Source organism: Neomonachus schauinslandi, chromosome 1, assembly GCF_002201575.2.
Source record: "Neomonachus schauinslandi chromosome 1, ASM220157v2, whole genome shotgun sequence".
Classification (NCBI taxonomy): Eukaryota; Metazoa; Chordata; class Mammalia; order Carnivora; family Phocidae; genus Neomonachus; species Neomonachus schauinslandi.
The window spans coordinates 69,961,374-69,984,204 of NC_058403.1; the positions used below are offsets into that span (position 1 = coordinate 69,961,374).

Here is a 22,831-nt window from a genome sequence, read left to right on the forward strand (position 1 = left end):
CTCTATTCTGCCCCATTGGTCTATTTATCTATTCTTGTGCCCATACCACACTCTTAGTTATTGCAGCTTTATAATAAGCATATCATATAATGTGAGTCCTCCACCTCCATTCTTCAAGTTTAACTGGGCTATTCTATATTCTAGACTATTTGCATTTTTTTTAAAGACTTATTTATTTATAAATAAATAGAGAGAGAGAGGGAGAGAGAATCCTCAAGCAGGCTCCTCACTCAGTGGGGAGCCTGACAGGGGGCTCGATACCAGGACCCTGAGATCATGACCTGAGTCAAAATCAAGGGCTGGCCGCTTGACTAACTGAGCCATCAAGGCGTCCCTAGACCATTTGCATTTTCGTATAATATTTACAACAATCTTCCTAATTTTTATAACAGTACTAGCTGGGATTGATTAGAATTACACTGACATCTTTATATTATTTAATCTAATTCATGAACATGATAAAACCCTTCTTTTAGATTTTCTTTAATTTTTCTGGATCATGTTTTACAGTTTTTATCTGTAGGGTTTTTGTATGTTTTTCATTATATTTATTAGTAAGTATTTGATGTTTCTTGATGTTATCATAAATGGTATTTTTAATTTTTCCTTTATTGTTGCTGTTATATAAGAACACTATCATTTTTTTGTATATTTATCTTTTTATTCAGCAAACTTACTAAACCCATTTTTAATTTTAGCAATTCGTCTCTAGATTCCTTTGATTTTCTGAATACACAATCATGTCTGTAAATAACTGTTTTACTTCTTTTTAATTCTTACGGCTTTTATTTTTTTTTTTCTTGCCATATTGTACTATCTAGGACCTCCAGTAGAATGTCAAATACAAATAATGGTGGAGATATCTTTCTCATCTCTTGTTTCCAGTATCAGAGGGAAATGTGTCAATATTTGCCCTGTTCCTAAATAATTCATGTATCAAAGAATAAATCACAATGAAAATTTAAATTTTATATCAAAAAAATAAAAATAAAATGTTATATCAGAACACTAATGAAAGTGTGGCACATAAAACTAGCAGGATATAGCTAAAGCCATACTTAGAAGAAATTGTATAGCCTTAAATGCATATATGCTAAAGGTTGGGGAGGGCGCTAAAAAATCAATGAGCTAAGTGTCCATCTCAAAGTGTTAGGAAAAGAGCAAATTAAACCTGAAGATTGCAGAATGAAGGAAATAATAATTGGAGCAGGAATTAAACAGAAAACAAATAATAGTATTATCCAAGGCAAATACTGGTGCTTTGAAAAGGCTATTAATATTAATAAAAACTCCTGACAAGGGGCACCTGGGTGTCTCAGTTGGTTGAGCATCTGACTCTTGATCTCGCTCAGGTCTTGATCTCAGGGTCATGAGTTCAAGCCCTGTAGGTTCCATGCTGGGCATGGAGCCTACTTAAAAAAAAACAAAAAAGCAAAAAAAAAAACCCTCATGACAAGACTAATAAAAGAGGATATTACAAATTCATGACACTAATTTGAAAATACATGAAATCCAGTTTGCTGTATGTATCAATAGTTTGTTCCTTTTTATTCTGAGTAGTATTCCACAGTATGGATATATCAGATCGTTTAACCATTTACCTTTTTAAGGAATCTGGGCTAATTCCAGTTCGGGGCCATCCATGAATAAAGCTGCTATAAACATTCATGTACAGGTTTTTATGTGAACATATATATATATTTTTTAAGATTATTTATTTATTTGACAGAGAGAGAGAGACAGCGACAGAGGAACACAAGCAGGGGGAGTGGGAGAGGGAGAAGCAGGCTTCCCGCAGAGCAGGGAGCCCGATGCAGGGCTCGATCCCAGGACCCTGGGACCATGACCTGAGCTGAAGGCAGACGCTTAATGACTGAGCCACCCAGGCACCCCTGAACATATGTTTAAATGCCCAGGAGAGCAACTGCTGGGTCATATGGTTTTGGCATATTGTTCGGTAGGAAAATGCCCAACTGTTTTCCAGAGTAGCTGTACCATTTTACATTCCCACCAGTGACAAATGAGAGATCTAATTTCTCCCACTTTCTTTTTTTTTTAACTGAAACAGTTGACAATTTTATTTTCACATTTCACAATACCAATGAAAATTGCCTTTTTTTTTTTTGGTCCCACTACTCCCTGGCAAAAACTATTCTCTCTTTGATAGGAAGGGGGAGCAAGTCTTGTCCTGCTGTGAGAAAACACCCAGAGTCACAGCACCATGATCTCCTGGTGAAGTAGAACAAGTAATATAAAATGAATAGAAAGAGGTCCTGTCTCTCCTTATCTGTCTGGTCGAGTCATTCCTGGCAAAGTGGGCACCATCATAGGACGGGCAGGAGGTCTCATCATTGGGGGCCCAGGCATAACTGCCATGTGGCCTCCCACAGGTGGCCTCATTCCAGGAGCAGGTCCCACTGGCATCATCCCAGGAGGAGGAGGGCCCATCATTGGCATCATGGGAGGGCCCCCCATATGGGGCGCTGGCATCATACCAGGGCGAGGAGTAGCCGGGAGACTGGGGGGGGAGGTGGGGGAGGAGGAGGAGGAGGAGCAGAGAATGGAGTAGGAGGTATCTTCCCTTGTTGAAATGCGGCGGTTGTTTTGTCAATCAGGCCCGAGCCTGCTCTTCCATCCATTTCTGATAGTAGTCTTTCACATTCTCTTTGTGTTTCCTACCACTGCAGTGTGTCTTTCTCACAGAAGGAGAGTCATGGGTGAGGTACATGTCACAGTAGTCACAATAAAACTTAGGCGTGTTGCTCTGCAGGCCATTAGCCACTCCGTCCAGTGCCGCCCGGAAATGACGCTTCTCCCACTTTCTTACCAGCATTTGGTGTTGTCACTATTTTTTATTTTAGCCATTCTGACAGGTATACAAATCAACTTAAAAATATTTCATTCAGATTATTTAGTATTTTTTAATGATTTTACTTTTAATTAATCTCTACACCCAGTGTGGGGCTTCAATTCACAACCCTGAGATCAAGAGTCACATGCTCCACCCACTGAGCCAGCCAGGCACCCCCCCACATTATTTAGTATTTTTGAAGGGTGAGTTGATCTGCAACATAATGAATCTCTGATGGTACTGAATTGGGTTTTTGAGGGATAGGACTTGGGCACCTAGATATTTTTCAAATCTTTATTGGTGAATCTGGTTTGCAGCTAAGATTATGAAGACTTCTTGGTCTCAGAGGACAAGAGCTTTGAAGGAAAAGTCATCCTTTGAAGAAACAGCCATATCCATTGATGGGAATGTCATAGACAATGAAAATATGTGGTAGGATAGTAGAGCTGAATGACATTTCAGAAATACAAACAAGGATTCTATAACCCTGGAAAATAATATTTTTGGAAAATAGTTTTTCAAACTTTGGAAAATTCAAAAAATTAATTTTATTTCTTTTAATTTTTTTCCTTTCCCCATCTCCAAAATGGAGGTCTACTTAATTTTAAATTTTGGTATCTAAATAATAAATGGTTACTCAGAGCCATGAAGAATTCCTTACTAACAAGAAAGAAAAAAGAAAGTTAGTTGATAAAAAGATGTATAATTGTCCAACTCACTTAGAAAAGAAAAAAACAGAAAAAAGTTCAGGTAGGGACTAATCCAGTTACTTGACTAATTTGAGGCTACCAAAATCTGTGAACACCAGGAAAGTTATGAATTATGTCTCTAGGGGGCGCTGAATCTCTACAGAGCAATGCAGGAAAGGAAAATATTGAAAATTCTAAGAACCAAAAAAGGTAATGCTTCATGAATAGCATCGATTAGAAAATTAGAGCGTATTATTAAGAAAGAAGCAATGCTAAGAGTAAGCGATTTAAGGGAAACAAAGAGAAAGAGAAATGTCTGCCTAGTCCCCACTCTGGCTTAAGGAGTCCAGTAATACTCCATATCACCCCTGCCTCTCCAGTGCAGCCAGACTCCTGACTAATAACAGCTCTGTGCCATTTTGGAGAGCTGATGGTAATGACACCAGAATGGCAAGGACCAGTCTGGGCAGATAAGGTAGGTCTAAGTAGCCAAACCTGCCCAGCTTCTTGTGCTCCCTACGTGGATTTATGGCCCTAGGACCCACCCAGTCACTGAAACCAAAAACTTGGGCTTCATTCTTGACTCTAATACCTCCTACTGATTATGTGACTAGTTCTCCTATTTAGCCATTTTAGAATTTATTTTGAGCAATCCATGTTTCTCCAAAATATCCTCTTCCACAGCAAACTACTGGTTCCACCCTTGCTATTTCCCCACATTCTCCGGCAACATCACTTAGTGCTAGTCTCACATGGAGATGCTAAAGGCCACTCAAGAAGATTTTCAGGACTCTACATGTTCATGCATTCAAGCTTGAGTACTGTATGTTGTGTTTTTTTTTTTTAATTTTATTTTTTTATTTATTTGACAGAGAGAGACACAGAGAGATAGCAAGAGAGAGAGAGAGCACAGGCAGGGGGAGCGGCAGGCAGAGGGAAAGGGAGAGGAGAGGGAGAAGCAGGCTCCCCCGCTGAGTGCCCACTGGGGTCGATCCCAGGACCCTGGGGTCATGACCTGAGCTGAAGGCAGACACTTAACAACTGAGCCACCCAGGCACCCCGAGTACTGTACGTTTCTAGAAGAAAAAAAATATTAGGCTTCTAGGATTAGTAATTACTTATTATATTGAAATTACTTTTAGTGTAATGTTGCTTAAATATGTCGAAATGCAACATAAGGTATCAACTTCTTTTAACTCTTATGTGACTATAAAATGAAAAGAAACATACATATTAAATACAAACTAAATTACAACTAATAAAATTAAATTGTCAACATTAATTTATTGTGATAGCTGGTGCTGTTTTGCTGAAGCTAAATAACCTCTCACATGAATTTGGCACTAACTGCTTTAGAGGAGGTTCTTTTGCATCTGGCAAGTTGATACTACCTTGGACAGAGTAATGACTCGGTTATAAGACATTTCTCTAACTGAATTACGTGCCTCACTTGGTTCATGCATTCTCACTTTATAAATTTTAGATTTACAGAATTTTGTAAAAAAAAAAAAAACTACTTATACCTGGTATTTATTTTAAAGCATTTTTAAAATTTCATTCCTTCCTTCTTTTCTCTCTTCCTTTTTCTTTTTCTTCTTTCTTTTCTTTCTCTCTCTCTCTTTTGTAATCTCTACATCCCACATGGGGCTTGAACTCATAGCCCCAAAAACAGTCACATGCTCTTCCAACTGAGCCAGCCGGGCACCCCTAAAACATTTTTAGATTTTATTAGTTTTTTTCAGCCAAAGATACTCTATGACATGATAAATTCTTCCTGTTAACTTCTGCTACTGCTGTTACTGGAGAACTGATAACAGCACATTGGAGAGGGGGTTTATTGATGCTTGTATTTAGTGACTATTGGCTCTGGGGGACTGGTGTCTGCTGAATAACCAACCAAAGTGTTTCTGTTGAACACAGTCCCAGTTTAAACTCTTGTATTAATATTTCTAACATCATAACTTTCAAATTAGAAAAAGGATGGAAAAAACATTAACTTGGGGCGCCTGGGTGGCTTAGTCGTTAAGCGTCTGCCTTCAGCTCAGGTCATGATCTCAGGGTCCTGGGATCGAGTCCTGCATCGGGCTCCCTACTCCACAGGAAGCCGGCTTCTCCCCCTCCCATTCCCCCTGCTTGTGTTCCCTCTCTTGCTGTGTCTCTCTCTGTCAAATAAATAAATAAAATCTTAACCAAAAAAAAAAGAAGAAAAAAACATTAACTTGGATTGTGAAACCTAAGGGAAAAAAATCCTAATTTTAAGTGAAAAATTAGTAGTGATAGAGCAAGACACACATTAATGGTGTGAGAGCTCTAAACTTTCTATTTACAAGGGCTTTGGTGGTTACAGGTTTGGAAAGAGCCCTAGGACACTTGTCTTGAAAATGCACTTTTGGGGGCACCTGGGTAGCTCAGTCAGTTGAGCGTCTGCCTTTGGCTCGGGTTACAATCCCAGGGTCCTGGGATTGAGCCCCGTGTCAGGCTCCCTGCTCAGCTGGGAGTCTGCTTTTCTCTCTCCCTCTGCCTGCCGCTCCCCCTGCTTGTGCGCTCTCAAAGAAATGAATAAAATCTTAAAAAAAAAAAAAAAAGAAAATGCACCTTTATAGCCTGCAGCCTTTTTAAAAAAATACATTTTGAATATAATTTGCATACAATAAAATTCAATAATTATAAAAGTATGATTTTTTGAGTTTTGACAAATATTTAGTCATGTGACCACAACCACGATCATGATAAAGATCACAGAACATCACCCCTATCACCCTCAGAAGTTCTCTTGCACTTTTTTGCAATCAATCCTATACCATACCTCTGACCTCTGATAACCTTTGTCTACTTTCTTCTTTTCCTTTTCTAAAATGTCTTATAAATAGAGGTGCCTGGGTGGCTCAGTTGGTTAGGCAACTGCCTTTGGCTCAGGTCATGATCCTGGAGTTCCGGGGTTGAGCCCCGTGTCTGGCTCCCTGCTAAGCGGGGATTCTACTTCTTCCTCTGACCCTCCCCCCTCTCATGTGTTCTCTCTCAAATAAATAAACTCTTAAAAAAAAAGTCTTATAGGGGCGCCTGGGTGGCTCAGTTGGTTAAGCGACTGCCTTCGGCTCAGGTCATGATCCCAGGGTCCTGGGATCGAGCCCCACATCGGGCTCCCTGCTTGGCAGGAAGCCTGCTTCTCCCTGTCCCACTCCCCCTGCTTGTGTTCCCTCTCTCACTGTGTCTCTCTCTGTCAAATAAATAAATAAAATCTTTAAAAAAAAAAAAATCTTAAAAAAAAAAGTCTTATAAATAGAATCATACAGTATTTTGTATCCAGCTTCCATCATGTATTTTTTTTTTTTTTTAAGATTTTATTTATTTAAGGGGTGCCTGGGTGGCTCAGTCATTAAGCAGCTGCCTTCGGCTCAGGTCATGATCCCAGGGTCCTGGGATCGAGCCCCACATTGGGCTCCCTGCTCTGCGGGAAGCCAGCTTCTCCCTCTCCCACTCCCCCTGCTTGTGTTCCCTCTCTCCCTGTGTCTCTCTTTCAAATAAATAAAATCTTAAAAAAAAAATTTATTTATTTAAGAGAGAGACCACAAGTGGGGTGAGGGTCAGAGGGAGAAGCAGACTCCCCACTGAGCAGGGAGCCCAATGTGGGACTGGATCCCGGGACTCCGGGATCACGACCTGAGCCGAAGGCAGACACTTAACCGACTGAGCCACCAGGTGCCCCAGCCATCATAATTATTATCTTAGGTCTTCTGGAACTTGCACGGTCCAATACAGTAGCCACTAGCAAAGGCAGCTATTGAGTAGTTGAAATGTGACTAGTCCAAATCTATATGTAGTATATGTACAAAATACATAAAAGGTTTTGAAGACCAAGTAAGAAAAAATAATGTAAAACCTTTAGATGTTTATACTTTATATGCTCTTCTGTAAACATTCCCCCCCTCTTTTTCCATTAGGTTCTTCACAATTAGCCCTTCATGCTCTCCTCATCTACACTCATTATTTGTGTCCCCCCAAGTTCATATGCTGAAGCCCTAATCCCCGATGTGACAATAAAATTCTATAATCATAGAAGTATGATTTTTTGAGCTTTGACAAATATTTACAGTCCATAGCTTGCCTTTTCTTTTTTTTTTTTTTTTAATTTTATTTGAGAGAGAGAGTGCAGAGTGAGTGAGAGAGAGAGAGAGCATGAGCAGGGGTGAGGGGCAGAGGGAGAGGGACAAGCAGACTCCGTGCTGGGCAGGAACCTGATGCAGGGCTCAATCCCAGGACCCTGAGATCATGACCTGAGCTGAAGGCAGATGCTTGACTGACTGACTGAGCCACCCAGGTGCCCCAGCTGCTTTGGTTGTTTATGGCTTACCTCATTAAAGACTCAAGTGAAGCCAAGCTACATTTCTGCTCTAGTAAATAGAGAATTCTGCTCCCCATACCCTAATAGTAAACTTCCCTTTTCCTTAAGCGGTCTGAGTGGGTATGTTATCAGCAAGCAAAAGAAGTTTAGGGCTGATGTTTCAACTCTGGTTTAAATACTTCTTACCTTATTCCCATAAATTTATTCAAACTCAATAGCTAAAATGATGCTGTACTTGGGTAATTTTTCAAAAGATCCCTCTAAAACCTCCAGAGATTAGCCATGAGCATTAGTCCTTCCTGATATTTTAATATTGGAATCATTGGATAAGCATCATATTATGATGATGGTATTTTCATTTCATTTAACAGTGGCATGAAAGGTACCTTAGAGGATTTCTAATTCAAGCCCTTCACTTTCAAGGACACTAAAGCCCAAATTGGACAAGAGCCTTGCCCAGTGCTGGAATTAGAACCTTGTTTCTGTCATTACTCAGGCCAAGGTCCTTTGCCAATAATAATTTTTTTTTTAAAGTAATCTATGTGCCCAACATGTGTATCAAACTCACAACCCCCAGATCAAGAGTTGCATGCTTCACCAACTAAGCCAGCTAGGTACCCCTACCAATGAATTTTTTAGGGCCAAGATGGTATTGTCCTTTCCTCAAATTCCAAGTGAGATCACTCAACAATATTTATTGATGGCCCACTTAATTGATCAGGACTCTTAGTTGCAAGTTAAAAAAAAAAGGCTCTAGGAATACATTTCTTTCAGGTAAGGTTGTTTCAAGGCTCAAAATCACTGAGTATTCTCTCTCTCCACCTCTAGGAAAGACTTTCCACAGGTTGGGAACCTGTAGACTCACATCTTACCAGCTTATCTATCCCAGCAGTACATGCTGGATTATCCTTGGACTTCTCAGTTATGTGAGCAAAAAAACTACTTTTTACCCCCCTAAGCCAATTTGAATTTGGTTTCTGTCACTGAACAAGTGTTCAGACTAAAATCACACTTATTAAAGAATTCTCCACAAACAAGGATAATGATAACCAGATTCTCTTCAAAACTTGGAATGTAAGAGTAGTTAGTATAGGGGCACCTGCGTGGCTCAGTTGGTTAAGTGCCTGACTGTTGATCTCAGCTCAGGTCATGATCTTAGGGTTGTGAGATCCAGCCTCCATTGGGCTCAACACTGGGTATGGAGTCTGCTTAAGAATCTCCCTCTCAGGCGCCTGGGTGGCTCAGTTGGTTAAGCGACTGCCTTCGGCTCAAGTCATGATCCTGGAGTCCCGGGATCGAGTCCCGCATCGGGCTCCCTGCTCGGCAGGGAGTCTGCTTCTCCCTCTGACCCTCCTCCCTCTCATTCTCTCTCTCTCTCAAATAAATAAATAAAATCTTTAAAAAAAAAAAAAAAAAAGAATCTCCCTCTCCCCCACACCCCCTGCTTGCCCTCAAGCTGTCTCTCTAAAAAAAAACCAAAACCAAAAACAATAGTAGGCAGTATAAGTAGAAGGAGAAAGAACATGTAGAGAAGAGAGCAAACCAGGCCATGATGAAAAGGAAATTACTCTTGACATACTATCTTGGTTTCTATTCTTTTTTTTTTTTATAAAGATTTTATTTATTTACTTGAGAGGGAGGGAGAAAGGCAGAAAGAGAGAGAGAGAGAGCACGAGTACACATGCAGGGGGAGGGACAGAGGGAGAGGGAGAATTCCAAGCTGACTCTGCGCTAAGCCGAGTCCGATGCTGGGCTAGATCCCACGACCGAGATCATGACCTGAGTCAAAACCAAGAGTCGGATGCTCAACTAACTGAGCCACCCAGGCACCCCATATTCTTTACCTCTTCTATCTCTTCTCTACTTTTTATCTTCTTAGTCAGAACTTCTTATTCATAACTTCAGCCTATTCTTGGTTCTATCAGCACCACAGCTTGGATTACTGCATAATATCCTAAAGCTGATTTGACCCTGAAGCCCTTTTCTTAGAAACAACAAAAAGTAATTGTCAGCAAAGCCTTCTGGGCTTAACACAGAACAAGCAAGAACAGGTTTCCTCTTCCAACTTGGTAAGACTCCTTATGACATCCTAGGATCGGAAATAACCAGTTATAACTAATGTGGTGACTACATTTGGAATAGATCACATGGGGGCTTCCCTGAAGCAGGAGGCTTGACAAGACAACCACGATCCTTTCCAGGTAAGTAATCATGCCTGTAATCTTCCTCATTCTTTGTTACTTAATATCTTTGAGTCTCGATTACTGTGGCAATAAAATGAGGGAAATCACCCACATCACGGATTTGGAAGAAGAAATGAAACATGTAAAATGGCTGGTATATGGCCATTACTCAGTGAATATTAGTTCTCTTCCCTCAAATTTTAATATGTCATTTACTATATAAAGTATTACCCAAATGCCTTATAATTTATACGATGGAACAGTCCTATTCCACATATGACAAACATTAAGAATGACAAGAATGAAGAATCAGGATTTTTTTTAACCTATAAAAAGTTGCTGCAGTTTTTCAAATAATTTTATTGGATTTAAAATTCTTTTAAGGGATACAGAGATATACAACTAGTTTGATCAGCTACTAATATATTTTGGTATCCCTTTATTCTTGTACTCAAGAGCCAGTTCACCTTTTCTCCATGTTCAATACTTAGCTTTGGTAAAATTTTGCCATGTTCTTCTTCATCTGCTACTGGAGCATGAGTGCTTCCACCCTGCTTGGTATAAGCTGCTCTTTTAGTTTTCTTCCTGTGAGTAGGTTTTGTAGGACTCTTCTGTTTTTTTTCAACTTCACTGCTTACATCCCACAACATTATCTTCCCATCATTCCCTCCAGTAAGCAGCAAATAGGATTCTGGCAAAAAGCAGACCTGGGATACTCCCAAAGAATGGCCCTTAAATCCCAGTTCTTGTTCACACTTAACTCCCATCACCCTAAAGATTCGAACCTTACCATCTTCTGCACCACAGCTAAAAATATTGCCACATGATGCCACAGACACAGAGTGGGCTAAAGCAGGGTTTAAAAGCTGACCAGGTGATTGTGGGCTTTCCATCTCTTCTGTTTCATCTTCCTGCAAATTTGTAATCCAGAGTGGCCGTGCTTTATGAAGGTTCCACAGCATTACCTTTAAATAAGAGGAAGTTACATAGTCAAACAGAGGTTTAGCCATTTTGCTCAACTATTATGCTTACTCCACTTCTAATAAAGTCATCAAAGTAGTCTGACAATAATTACTATGACACAGTTCCAGCAATATTAAATTTTTATTTTCTTTTTTTAAAAGATTTTATCTATTTATTTATTTATTTATTTGACAGAGAGAGACACAGCGAGAGAGGGAACACAAGCAGGGGGAGTGGGAGAGGGAGAAGCAGGCTTCCTGCCGAGCAGGGAGCCCGATGTGGGACTCGATCCCAGGACCCCGGGATCATGACCTGAACCGAAAGTAGACGCTTAACAACTGAGCCACCCAGGCGCCCCAACAATATTAAATTTTTTAAAGTTCATATGGCACCACAATATGCCAGTGGAATGCTACCCTGGTGCCAAAACTAGGACGCCAATGGGCAGTAAGGTAGAATTTAGAAAACAAGATCCTAAATAACTTCTGATTAACAACCCCATTAAAGTGTAATCCACATTCTTAAGTTTCTTTAAGTCATTGTACCCTCATCTCTGCAAGTAAAATAGAAGACTATGAAATTTATCTTATTTTTAAATATTTCATTTATTTATTTGACAGAGAGCACAAGCAGGGGGAGCAGCAGAGGGAGAGGAAGAAGCAGGCTCCCCGCAAAGCAGGGAGTCCAATGTGGGGCTTGATCCCAGGACCCTGGGATCATGACTTGAGCTGAAGGCAGACGCTTAACCAACTAAGCCATTCAAGAGCCCTGAAGATTATGAAATTTATTAATTTTAGTCTATGCCGGTTTCAAGTCAAAAAGCCTGTCAATTAAATAAATGAAATCTGGAATACTTTCTCTTTCCTTTCACACTACCTAAATTACCCATTTTAGGGGCTTACCTCAAGTCTCTATCCCTCTAAGAAGGCTTTCCTAACTATTCCAGCCTGCTTCTCTCTTTCCCATATTTAATTTCTACACTATTAACTAACATATACTACTAGCTTGTCAGTTTGAGATTTAATTCTTCTTTTTTAAAAATCTTAAGTAGATTCCATGCCCAATGTGGGGCTTGAACTCATGACCCCAAGATCAAGAGTCGCATACTCCACTGCTAAGCCAGCCAGGAGCCCTGAGATTCAATTCATCTTTGCTAATGTCTATACCCAAAGTGTTTTCAGCAGATTAAACATTTTTTTGTATTTACTGAAATCATCTAAATGTGTTAACAGTCATCCCAGATTCTACCAATCCAAGAATCATTTCCAAGTACTGAAGATTCCCAGACTGTTCTTGCCTGGACATTCTCTATACCACTTTACTCTTCCTAACTGCCAAAGATTCTACTGTGTTTTACAATTTCTCAACCAGTGGTTCAAGCGGTGTCACCCTAAGCAAGAAAGCAAGAGATACTGAGAAAAGAATACAAAAGTTTGGGGTATATGGTCCTAAAATATGTCAGAGGGGGAGAAAGTGGAAAACTGGCAAATGTTCAGAAGTGAATGCAATCACATCCAAGTGACCCTGCTTAGGAATTTTTCTCACTACAAAAACATTTCTTTCCACACAGGAGAATCATTTTCAAGGAAAAAAAGCCTCTTCTACCATCCTGATCCTTAAGTGTTGGTACTAGTGATCTTTCAAACTCCGGAAAGAATAACTAACCTTTGAACCATTTATTTTCAGATGTGCAAAGGAAGGGCAAAAAAAATCAATGTGTATGCCACAGAAATATATGATGGTCTTAAATTTCCAAAGGTCTTTATAAGAGAAAACTATATTTGAGTGATGGCCACTATGTATTTATTTAATTTTATTCTTATACTTTACACACATATCTTATAGCTACTTAATAAAAATTAAGCAGTCTCGGGCACCTGGTTAAGCGTCTCAGTCAGTTATGCGTCTGCCTTCGGCTCAGGTCATGATCCCAGGGTCCTGGGATCAGGCCCCGCATCGGCCTCCCTGCTCAGCGGGGAGTCTCCTTCTCCCTCTGCCTCTGCCCCTCCCCCAATTCATGCTTGCACTCTCTCTCTCTCTCTCTCTCAAATAAATAAAATCTTAAAAAAAAAATTAAGCAGTCTCAAATGTCTTAATAAATCACTTTAAGGTCCCTGCCCCTCCAAGTGTGCTTTGCTTAATTATTTAAACCTATCTAGATTGAAGAATATAATTTCTGTAATAACAAAGATTGGTACACTGTGTGTGGCAATAATTCAATTCCTGCTTTGAGATAAAATATTTGTTCAGAGAGAAAGCGCTCCCCAAATTAACCTTATAAGAATTCCCTTCTACTACTATACCTACATTCTTGGACCCTTCCATAGGCTGGCTGTTCTTAAAGTTCATTTTTTTATTTTTAAAATATTTTATTTTATTTACTTGTCAGAGAGAAAGAGAGAGCACAAGCAGGGAGAGAAGCAGGCTCCCCGCCGAGCAGGGAGCCCGATGTGGGACTCGATTCCAGGACCTGACCTGGGATCATGACCTGAGCCGAAGGCAGACGCTTAACCGACTAAGCCACCCAGGCGTCCCCTTAAAGTTTAGAATCATACTGGATAACCAGGTTTTAAGAAGTAAATTGTGGAAGATATTACAGTTTCAACTTCAGTTAAGGAAAGTAATTTCCTTTTTTTTTTTTTTTTATTTATTTATTTGAGAGAGAGAATGAGATAGAGAGAGCGTGAGAGTGGGGAGGGTCAGAGGGAGAAGCAGACTCCCCGCTGAGCAGGGAGCCCGATGTGGGACTCGATCCCAGGACTCCAGGATCATGACCTGAGCCGAAGGCAGTTGCTTAACCAACTGAGCCACCCAGGCGCCCCAAGGAAAGTAATTTCCTAAAGGCATAGTTGTGCTGTCTTACCACTGTTGTTATAGCACAACCCAATAAAGAAATTAATCTACAGTGAATTTTTAGCAAGTCTTGGGAGTCAAATCAATTAAGTAATCTAAATCTCCTTCTCACAAAATATTTATATCCTCTACTGTTCTCTAGCAGCTGTCTGCCACTCTATCATCTTTCCTAGAACTGGAGGCAAAATGATAAATTCTGGATGCCCATTTCTTACTAATCTGAGAAGTATAAAGTTTACTACCATGCCTAAGTTAATGAACCAGTGACTGACAACTGGTATAGGTTAAGGATAAAAGAATGACTAGTCAAAGAGACACTGTACAATCTGTCTACTAAAACAGATATCCACCTGGATGTGTTAGGTCTTTCTGCACAAGCAAGTAGGCAGGTTATCACCACGAGGGTAGAAAATGCAGGTTTGTAAGGGCTTGGCCAAGACCTACAAGTGGAAAAGGAGTTTACAAGTCATAGGATCATTGTGCACCTCAAGTGTAGAATGATTCTCAGTAGAGGAACTATACACATTTTTGGTAAGACAATTTTTTATTGTTTCGGGACTGTCCCAGCGCTGAAATCATCATTAAGACAGCCCCTGGTTCTGCCTACTAAATACCAGTAGTCTGGGGAGGGTAACAGCAGTCATTATGAAAACAACAACAACCAGCCTCGTTTATTTCTAACTGATGAGGGGGTGAAGAGGGTAGAGAAGGGAGTAGTAAATACTGCTGGCCAAAAAGGCAGAAAGACAAATCTTTGATGCTATTAATGGAATCATACTCTTGAAAGATACACAGTTAAGAATGTAGATTAAATGCCTAGAACAGTGCAGGGCACGCAGGTCATGAGTCAACAATGGTTCTTTTTCTAGGAGTCACCTGTTCCCAAACCAAGAACTTTTTCTACATTACTCATGATATCCTGCTTGACACTGCTGGCGTCACAGAAAAAACATATAGGCTTTGGAGCCAGAGAGACTGAAGTTTGGAATCTTAATTCAGGCAGCTATGTGGACACTTATTTCAAACCCCAGTCTCATTTCTAAAAAAGAAAAAGTATCAGGGTGTGACTAGAGTGAAAACTAATATATGTAAAGCACTGGCAAGTACTAAGTGCTCACCAAAGAGAAGCCATGATTGTTCTCACTCCAGTGATACAAGATTTACTTTTAAGAGCAAGTACATCTGCTATGGGAAAGTTCAAGCTATCTGAAAGCTCTCCTTTATTAAGCTAAAATCTGGGGGTGCCTGGGTGGCTCAGTCAGTTAAGCGTCTGCCTTTGGCTCGGGTCATGATCCCAGGGTCCTGGAATCGAGTCCCATGTTGGGCTCCCTGCTCGGCAGAGAGCCTGCTTCTCCCTCTCCCCATTGCTCGTGCTCTCTCGCTCTCTCTCAAATAAATAAAATCTTAAACAAAAAACCAAAATCTGCTTCCCTAGGACTTCTGTTTAGACTAGCACATTCCACTTTTTCCTCTCATGAAAACCAAGAATTAAACACTTCCATTTCCCCCACAAAATGGAGTTTCTAGATATATCTACTCTCCTGATGGCTTTCCTCTGAATTTGGTCTATTTGTGATGTTCCTTTTAAAACTCATTGAATGCAGTGCTCTGACCTTGATCACCAATACACAATACTTCAATTGATGTACCACAGAATTTTAAAGTAAGAAAAAATCCCAGTCCCTCATTAAAACAAACAAACAAACAAAAAAACCCCCCAAAAAACAAAACAGAGTTTGTAGAGAGTGGGTGATAACATCTGCCTTCAGCATGCTCTTTTGTTTAAAAAGAATTTAAAATCAAATATTCAAATTCCAGAGTTTATCACTTTTAAGCATAGAGAAAGGAAGGCTAAAGGATAAATGATTACTTTGTGAATGAAACCTACTAGGCTTTGTCAAGTTAGCATTAAACATGCAGTAGAAGTAAGGCTTATGATTCATACATAGAAAAGACATGTCAGTAGAGAACAGAAAATGCAAAGATATATTTAGCCTGATCAGTAATCCGATCGTTACCAAACTCATTTAGAAATTACCCAAGTACTCTCTGCAAAGCATTACCTGCATATCCAGTCCACAGGATACCAGGCTCTGAGGCCTTTGAGGCCGAAAAGCTACAGAGGAACAGATATTGGAATGTCTCTTCAGTGATCTGCTAACTTTCTTATTTTCCAAGTCTAGGATTTGAATTGCCCCGGAGTCATCAGCAGAAGCCAGCAGGTTTTCAGTTTCATTCAATGAGAGACAATTGATTTCTTCTTCATTCACATGAAAATGGTCCAAGGAACCTTTGAGGGATCTGACATCCAGTAAGCTAATGGTTTCTCCATGTGATGCATAGAGCTTGGTGGGGCAGGAGGGAGAGAATAAGACACTGGTAACATCATCAGCCCCTTGGAAGCGTGTATGCCCTAAAGGAGTCCCATCTTCACCCCAGGCCATGAGATCACCGCTCTCTGCTCCAGAAGCCACTAATCCTTCCTGACTTGCATTCAGGCAGAGAATAGGAGAAGAATGTCCACCAGTCCACTTGACTGCCATTATGGCCCAGGAGACTCTGTGAAGAGGAGGGGGGAAAAACTATAATCTCTTATTTATGAACCTGATGGTAGCAGACTAATGCAATACGCAGTATTTCATTTAAATATTTTTAAAAGATATCTAAAAAAACTTAATTTTAAAAAAGACATTTGAAGATCAAGTCTACAAAAGCTTAGTTGGGCACAGGATTGTGGGGTACCTGGCTGGCACATGCATAAATAGGTTTTTTTTTTTTTTTAAGATTTTATTCATTTATCTGACAGAGAGAGACACAGCAAGAGAAGGAACACAAGCAGTAGGAGTGGGAGAGGGAGAAGCAGGGGGAGTGGGAGAGGGAGAAGCAGGCTTCCAACACTGAGCAGGGAGCCCAATGCGGGGCTGGACCCCAGGACCCTGGGATCATGACCCGAGCTGAAGACAGACACTTAACGGCTGAGCCACCCAGGAGCCCCATAAATAGGCTTTCTTTGTAATCACAGACCCAGGCAAACCTGGTCTTCCAGCATTTGATGTTAAGCCCACATAAGAATAAACATAGGGGCGCCTGGGTGGCTCAGCTGGTTGTCTGTCTTAGGCTCAGGTCATGATCCTGGGGTCCTGGGATCGAGCCCCATATCAGGCTCCCTGCCCAATGGAGCCTGCTTCTCCCTCTGCCCTCTGCCCCCCATTCTCTACCTCCCCCTGAAGTAAATAAATAAAATCTTTAAAAAAGGGAATAAACATTATATTTAAATTAGGAAAAATACTTTTTAAAAGAGCTGCTCAATCATCAGGTTATATCTTTTATCTGAACGTTTTAGAGAAAGAGCTCTGGAGCTAGATTCTCTGGGTTTGAATAGCTTTACTACCTATTATTAGCTGGGTGACTGGGCAAGTTACTGAACTTCTCTGTGATTCATTTTCCTTCTCTATAAAATGGGGGGGGTAATAATAAAAGCATCATTTTATAGGATCATAGAAAATTAAATAATATATGTAAAGCACATATAATAGTGCTTGGTACATAATGAGTGTTCAACAAATATTACCACTATCACTTTCTCTATTTTTTTAATTTAATTTTTTTTTTTAATATTTTATTTGTTAGAGAGAGAGAGAGAGTGGGCGAGAGAGAGTGAGCAGGGGGAGCAGCAGAGGGAGAGGGAGAAGCAGGCTCCCTGCTGAGCAAGGAGCCTGATGCGGGACTCGATCCCAGGGCACTGGGTTCATGACCTGAGCCGAAGGCAGACGCTTAACCGACTGAGCCACCCACGCGTCCCTTTTTTTTTTTTTTTTTTTTTTTTAAGTTTTTATTTATTTGACAGAGAGAGACACAGCGAAAGAGGGAACACAAGCAGGCGGAGTGGGAGAGGGAGAAGCAGGCTTCCTGCAGAGCAGAGAGCCCGATGCGGGGCTCGATCCCAGGACCCTGAGATCATGACCTGAGCCGAAGGCAGACGCTTAACGACTGAGCCACCCAGGCACCCTCTATTTTTTTTTTTTTAAGATTTATTTTTTAAAGTAATCTCTACACCCAAAGTGGGGCTCAAACCCACAACCCTAAGATCAAAAGTCGCACGCTCCATTGACTGAGCCAGTCAGATGCCCCTCACTTTTCCTATTTTTATTAGGCTGGTCAAAGCGGCATCATAGATCTACACCAGTGATGCTCCAAGTTTGGCCTCCAGACCAGCAGCATCACCTAGGAACTTATAAATATAAATTGCCCAATACCACCCTGGACCAACTGAATCAGAAATGCTGGGGTTGGGGCCCAGCCATGTGTTTTAAGAAGTCCTCTGGGTGATGCTGATGTACACTAAAATTTGAGAATACTACACCAATAATCATCCAGGGATTTGGTTAAAAATGTAGATCCTTGGGTTTTACCACCAGAGACTAATTCAGTACGTTATTTAACTTTATTCTCAACACAACCCTTCTGTTTAGTATTATTCCATTTTAAAGATAAAACTTGAGTTTCAGAAATGTTAAATAATTTGATCAAAGTCATCTGGTCCTTAGGATTTGTACATGGGATCCAATGTAAAGGGATCCCAAACTTTTAAATAACGAAGACCATTTTCTTTCTTTTTTTTTTTTTAAAGATTTTATTTATTTATTTGAGACAGAGAGAATGAGAGAGAGAGAGAGAGAGCACATGAGAAGGGGGAGGGTCAGAGGGAGAAGCAGGCTCCCTGCCGAGCAGAGAGCCCGATGCGGGACTCGATCCAGGGACTCCAGGATCATGACCTGAGCTGAAGGCAGTCGCTTAACCAACTGAGCCACCCAGGCGCCCAACGAAGACCATTTTCTAACAATTCCACTTGACAATAGTTTTTAACTTGTTAGTATTCTCTGAAAGTGCAGAAAATAACCAAAAGCCACAAATAATTCATTACAGCTTTTAAATGTACTCAGGTATTTTTATTATTTTTTAAAGTTTATTTATTTATCTCTAGACCCAACATGGGCCTCAAATTCACAACCCTGAGATCAAGAGTCACATGCTCTACTGACTAAGTCAGCCAGGCACCCCACACTCACATTTTTTTTTTTTTTAAGATTTTATTTATTATTTGACAGAGAGACAGTGAGAGAGGGAACACAAGCAGAGGGAGTGGAAGAGGGAGAAGCAGGCTTCCCGGAAGAGGGAGAAGCAGGCTTCCTGTCGAGCAGGGAGCCCGACGCGGGGCGCAATCCCAGGACCCTGGGATCGTGACCCAAGCCAAAGGCAGACGCTTAACAACTGAGCCACCCAGGCGCCCCTACTCACACATTTTTAATTACCTTATTACCCACTTACACTTAACAGTACTTATTGTACTTACGTACTTTTGTACTTATGTACAAAATTTAGATTTCCTGATATACTAGGCATCCCAGACTTATACAATGAAATTGCCACATAATTCTACCCTGCCTCAACTGTCTGTTGGGTAAAGCAAAAAAAGGAAATAAGGGCAATTTATATAACTCTAACTGTTCAGACAAAAGGAAGCAAGCAAATCTACCTGAACAAATTTAATGTTTCATTTCACAAGCCAAGGGAGAATTTCTCTAGTGAGAAACTGCCATAGTTGCTTTCATATTTTCAGATATGATACCTGAATTCAATCCAATTGCACAGATATATTTCCTAATATTGTTTTGAAAAATAATTTAAAATACTGGCAACCTGCCTAAAGTTTCTATTCCCGACACAAAGCTTATTTCCTCCCATTTTTAGGCACTTACACATACACAAAATAACTAACTAGACTGCTAAAAAACGTCTAATCTTTCAGTAATCAAAGTAACAGAGGGGTGGGGGAGTAACAGAAACATGGTCACAAAATCATATACAGCAATTTTTGTAAAGACGACAAAATGGGAAAGACAAAAATATACTTTATTTCAGCAGAAGCACTGAATTAGAATACAGAGGAAACTAATTTCGAGACTGAAGCAAGTAAGTTTTAAAGGAGAGGTCTGGAGAGGAAATGACTCAGAGAGAGGTAAAGACAGGGAACTCTGGTGGTTGGATTTTTGCTGACAAGTAATGAAATAGTAGTTAATTTTCTACCATAAAAAAGACTTTTGCCAAATGTTCAAGATAAACCAAGAAAAAAGGACACTTAGCACAATTTAAAATGAAAGGTATTAACAATATTTAGGCCTAGGGACTGCCATCTGTGGTGACTACTGACTTGTCATATAATATAGATAATATACTACCTTAAAATACGAAGTTTGTAGTAACCATTGAAAAAGCCACTTAAGTTACAAATAATTTTAACTCCTTTCTTTAGAGATCTGATCACTTATTTCCTACATTAGTTTTAGTTTTTCTACAGTGAAATCAACTTTAAAGTCCTGAAGTCTGCCCTCTACAGCTTTAGGATTTTGTATGCATAGAGGTTTTGGATCCCTACTGGGATTTTAGGTTTTATCTAAGACGAGAATGAAATAGGGTTTCTTGTACTTCTGTTTCTCCATCACATTATCTACCCACAGGGGACCTAAGTAAACGCTGACTGGCAGACAAAGTTTTAGTATTTTCTTCTGAATATAATTTTTTTTAATGGAAAAGATTAATTCAATTTTAAAGACACATTTGGTTAAGCTCACCCCAAAGTGTGAGAAATTAGGCAATAAATGGATTTTGTACTTAAAGGAACTATTATAAATAACAACACTGTTCCCATAAAATTTTCCATAATGGAACCAGTAGTATCTATTAATCTCACAAGAACAAGGTCAGCTCTACCTTCACCTCTTAAACAAATTAAACTTCTAATCTCTACATCACATGGATAATATTTACTGATCACCAACCTAGTCAGAAAAATAAAAATGGAGACCTATTATCTTATGTAGACTATTAATCATTGAGTCAACCAGAGCCCCCCCAAATCACATGTTTAGTCTACAAAATGAAAATTGTTATTACTTAAAACATACCCAAAGACCACCATGAAAAACTATTAAACAACAGACTGCTGTGGTAGAAGGCAGTGGGAAAAAAAATGTAATTGAATCTGGGTTAAATGAAAACAATCTTTCAGAAATGAGTTGTCAAGCCACTGTTTCTTGTTTTTCTCCTACTGGGACTGGAAAGCCTACCAGAAATAGGTAAGTGCCATTATCTCCATATTCAGGTATCAGGTCAACAAACTTCTCTTCTCATAGGCAACGTCTAAAGGGTAATGTCTAAAGCACAGCAATTAATCATGTCCTACTGTGAATTACTTTAATTAGATAATAGTTTCCTTCAACACCTAATGAGATCGTGGAGTGGGCAGCGAAGGGTGGGGTATCTTGAGAGCAGTTTTAGAAAGGGTGGAGGGCAAAGATGGAAGTTCTGAACAGTCAAAGTGCAAGGGGGAGGGGCAAGGTCAGGAGGGTGATCTGTAGAAAGAAAAGGACCTAGTCATAAAGAAAATCTTTTCCAGGGCACCTGAGTGGCTCAGTCGGTTACGCATCCGACTCTTGATCTCAGCTCATGTCTTCATCTCAGCGTGGTGAGTTCAAGCCTTGCATTGGGCTCCACACCGAGCATGGAGCCTACTTAAAAAAAAAAAAAAAAAAAAAAAATTTAAAAAAAATTTAAGTGCCTTCCCAGACAAACCTAGACCTCCTTCCTTGGATGTCCTATAGTTGAAAGTTGAAAAATGAATAATAAAACTCCCTAGCCTGAGATTACACTACCATTCAAATAATATAAGATAATCATTATCCCTATAGTAAGTATAAGTCAACTTTTCTTCACATGTTTGGGTTTTCCAAAGTTGGTCTTGATGTGGAAAAGCTGGATAGCAACCAAAATGATTGGCCTGTGGCATCAGCACTAGTAAGGAAAGAATCTGGGTTACTAAGCTGGGAGAAAAAAACATCTGGGAAGAAGGAACTAGCAAATAATAACCAAACACCATTTACCAGAGAGTAGAGAAGATAGTTGCTGTTGTTTTTAATGGAGAACTAGAAATGTATTATACACGGCAGGGGAACTACTGGAAAGATCTCTTACTACATAAAGGCAAGACAGTGGAGTTAACTACTAAGGAAATCTGTGAACCCTATAATTATCTCAGAGTTGTTTTGAAAATTATATAAAACCCGAGTAAAGGACCCTACCAGTGCCTTGTTCACATGATGGTTAGTATTTTCTCTCACTAAGCATTCTTTAAAGGCTGTCAGAAAACTTTTGGCCACCTAGGAAAATGCAGTATGACCAAATAATGCTTAAATTCTTTCTCTTCCCAGAAATCATCTATAATTACAGCCTTCACATCATTCTCTCTATTGGAATGTCTAATTATAGAAAAACACGCTGCCTTGATCCGCCCACTAATCGGGTTAGTAGGAAAGACTGGGAAAGGCTACATTTTGTCCAAAAAATGCAATACTTAATCAGCAATTACACGGCACTTTCAGGCTATCGAAACATTTGGGCGGGGGGTGGGGGTGATTCAAATGACGACCTGACTTGCCGAATACACGCTAGGACACATGTTCTGATTAAGTACCACTACCAATAAAGAACAAAAGGGTCTGACCAGGAGAAGACGACCTCAGCTGCCGAAAGTAAAGGAAGAAGATCTAATTCAAGCCGAAGGTGGCGGAGCTAGGAACTGGCTAGCAAGGAGAGGGAAGTTTCATGCGTTAGGTTGGAGTCTGAAGCAGAGACATGACACAGGGAAACCTCACAGGGAAAGGGGCCCCAGAAGGCCGACGCGAGAGCACTAGATCAAAAAGAGGAAAAGGCACCAGAGGACAGCCACAAAGCCACAGGGGCCAGCCTCATACCTGCGCTTCCCGCTTCCCTCCTCGGCGCCTCGTGATGACCTCACCCGTGGGCGCCCAATCCCATGTAGGGTTGGGCGCGGGGCGCCTCAGCCAAACAGTCACATCCGGGGCCGAGAGGAACCGCGAGCGAGCTGGGCGTG

At 40.3% G+C, this 22,831-nt stretch overlaps 1 protein-coding gene and 1 pseudogene across 2 annotated transcripts; both read right to left on the bottom strand.

Moving 5' to 3' along the window:
* Positions 1-2,283: 2,283 nt before the first annotated feature.
* On the bottom strand, positions 2,284-2,833 carry LOC110582634 (annotated as a pseudogene).
* Positions 2,834-10,433: 7,600 nt separating this feature from the next.
* Positions 10,434-22,741, bottom strand: WDR53 (WD repeat domain 53). 2 transcript variants are annotated; one of them, XM_021692506.1, is made up of 3 exons: positions 22,692-22,741; positions 15,945-16,440; positions 10,434-11,030 (listed from the first exon to the last, which is right to left on the bottom strand). In XM_021692506.1, the coding sequence occupies exons 2-3, from the start codon at positions 16,422-16,424 to the stop codon at positions 10,434-10,436; spliced, it is 1,077 nt and encodes a 358-aa protein (XP_021548181.1). In that variant the 5' UTR covers positions 16,425-16,440; positions 22,692-22,741. The 2 variants fall into 2 exon arrangements, with proteins under 2 accessions (XP_021548181.1, XP_021548182.1); XM_021692507.1 differs by lacking the exon at positions 22,692-22,741 and adding an exon at positions 21,343-21,372.
* Positions 22,742-22,831: the final 90 nt, after the last annotated feature.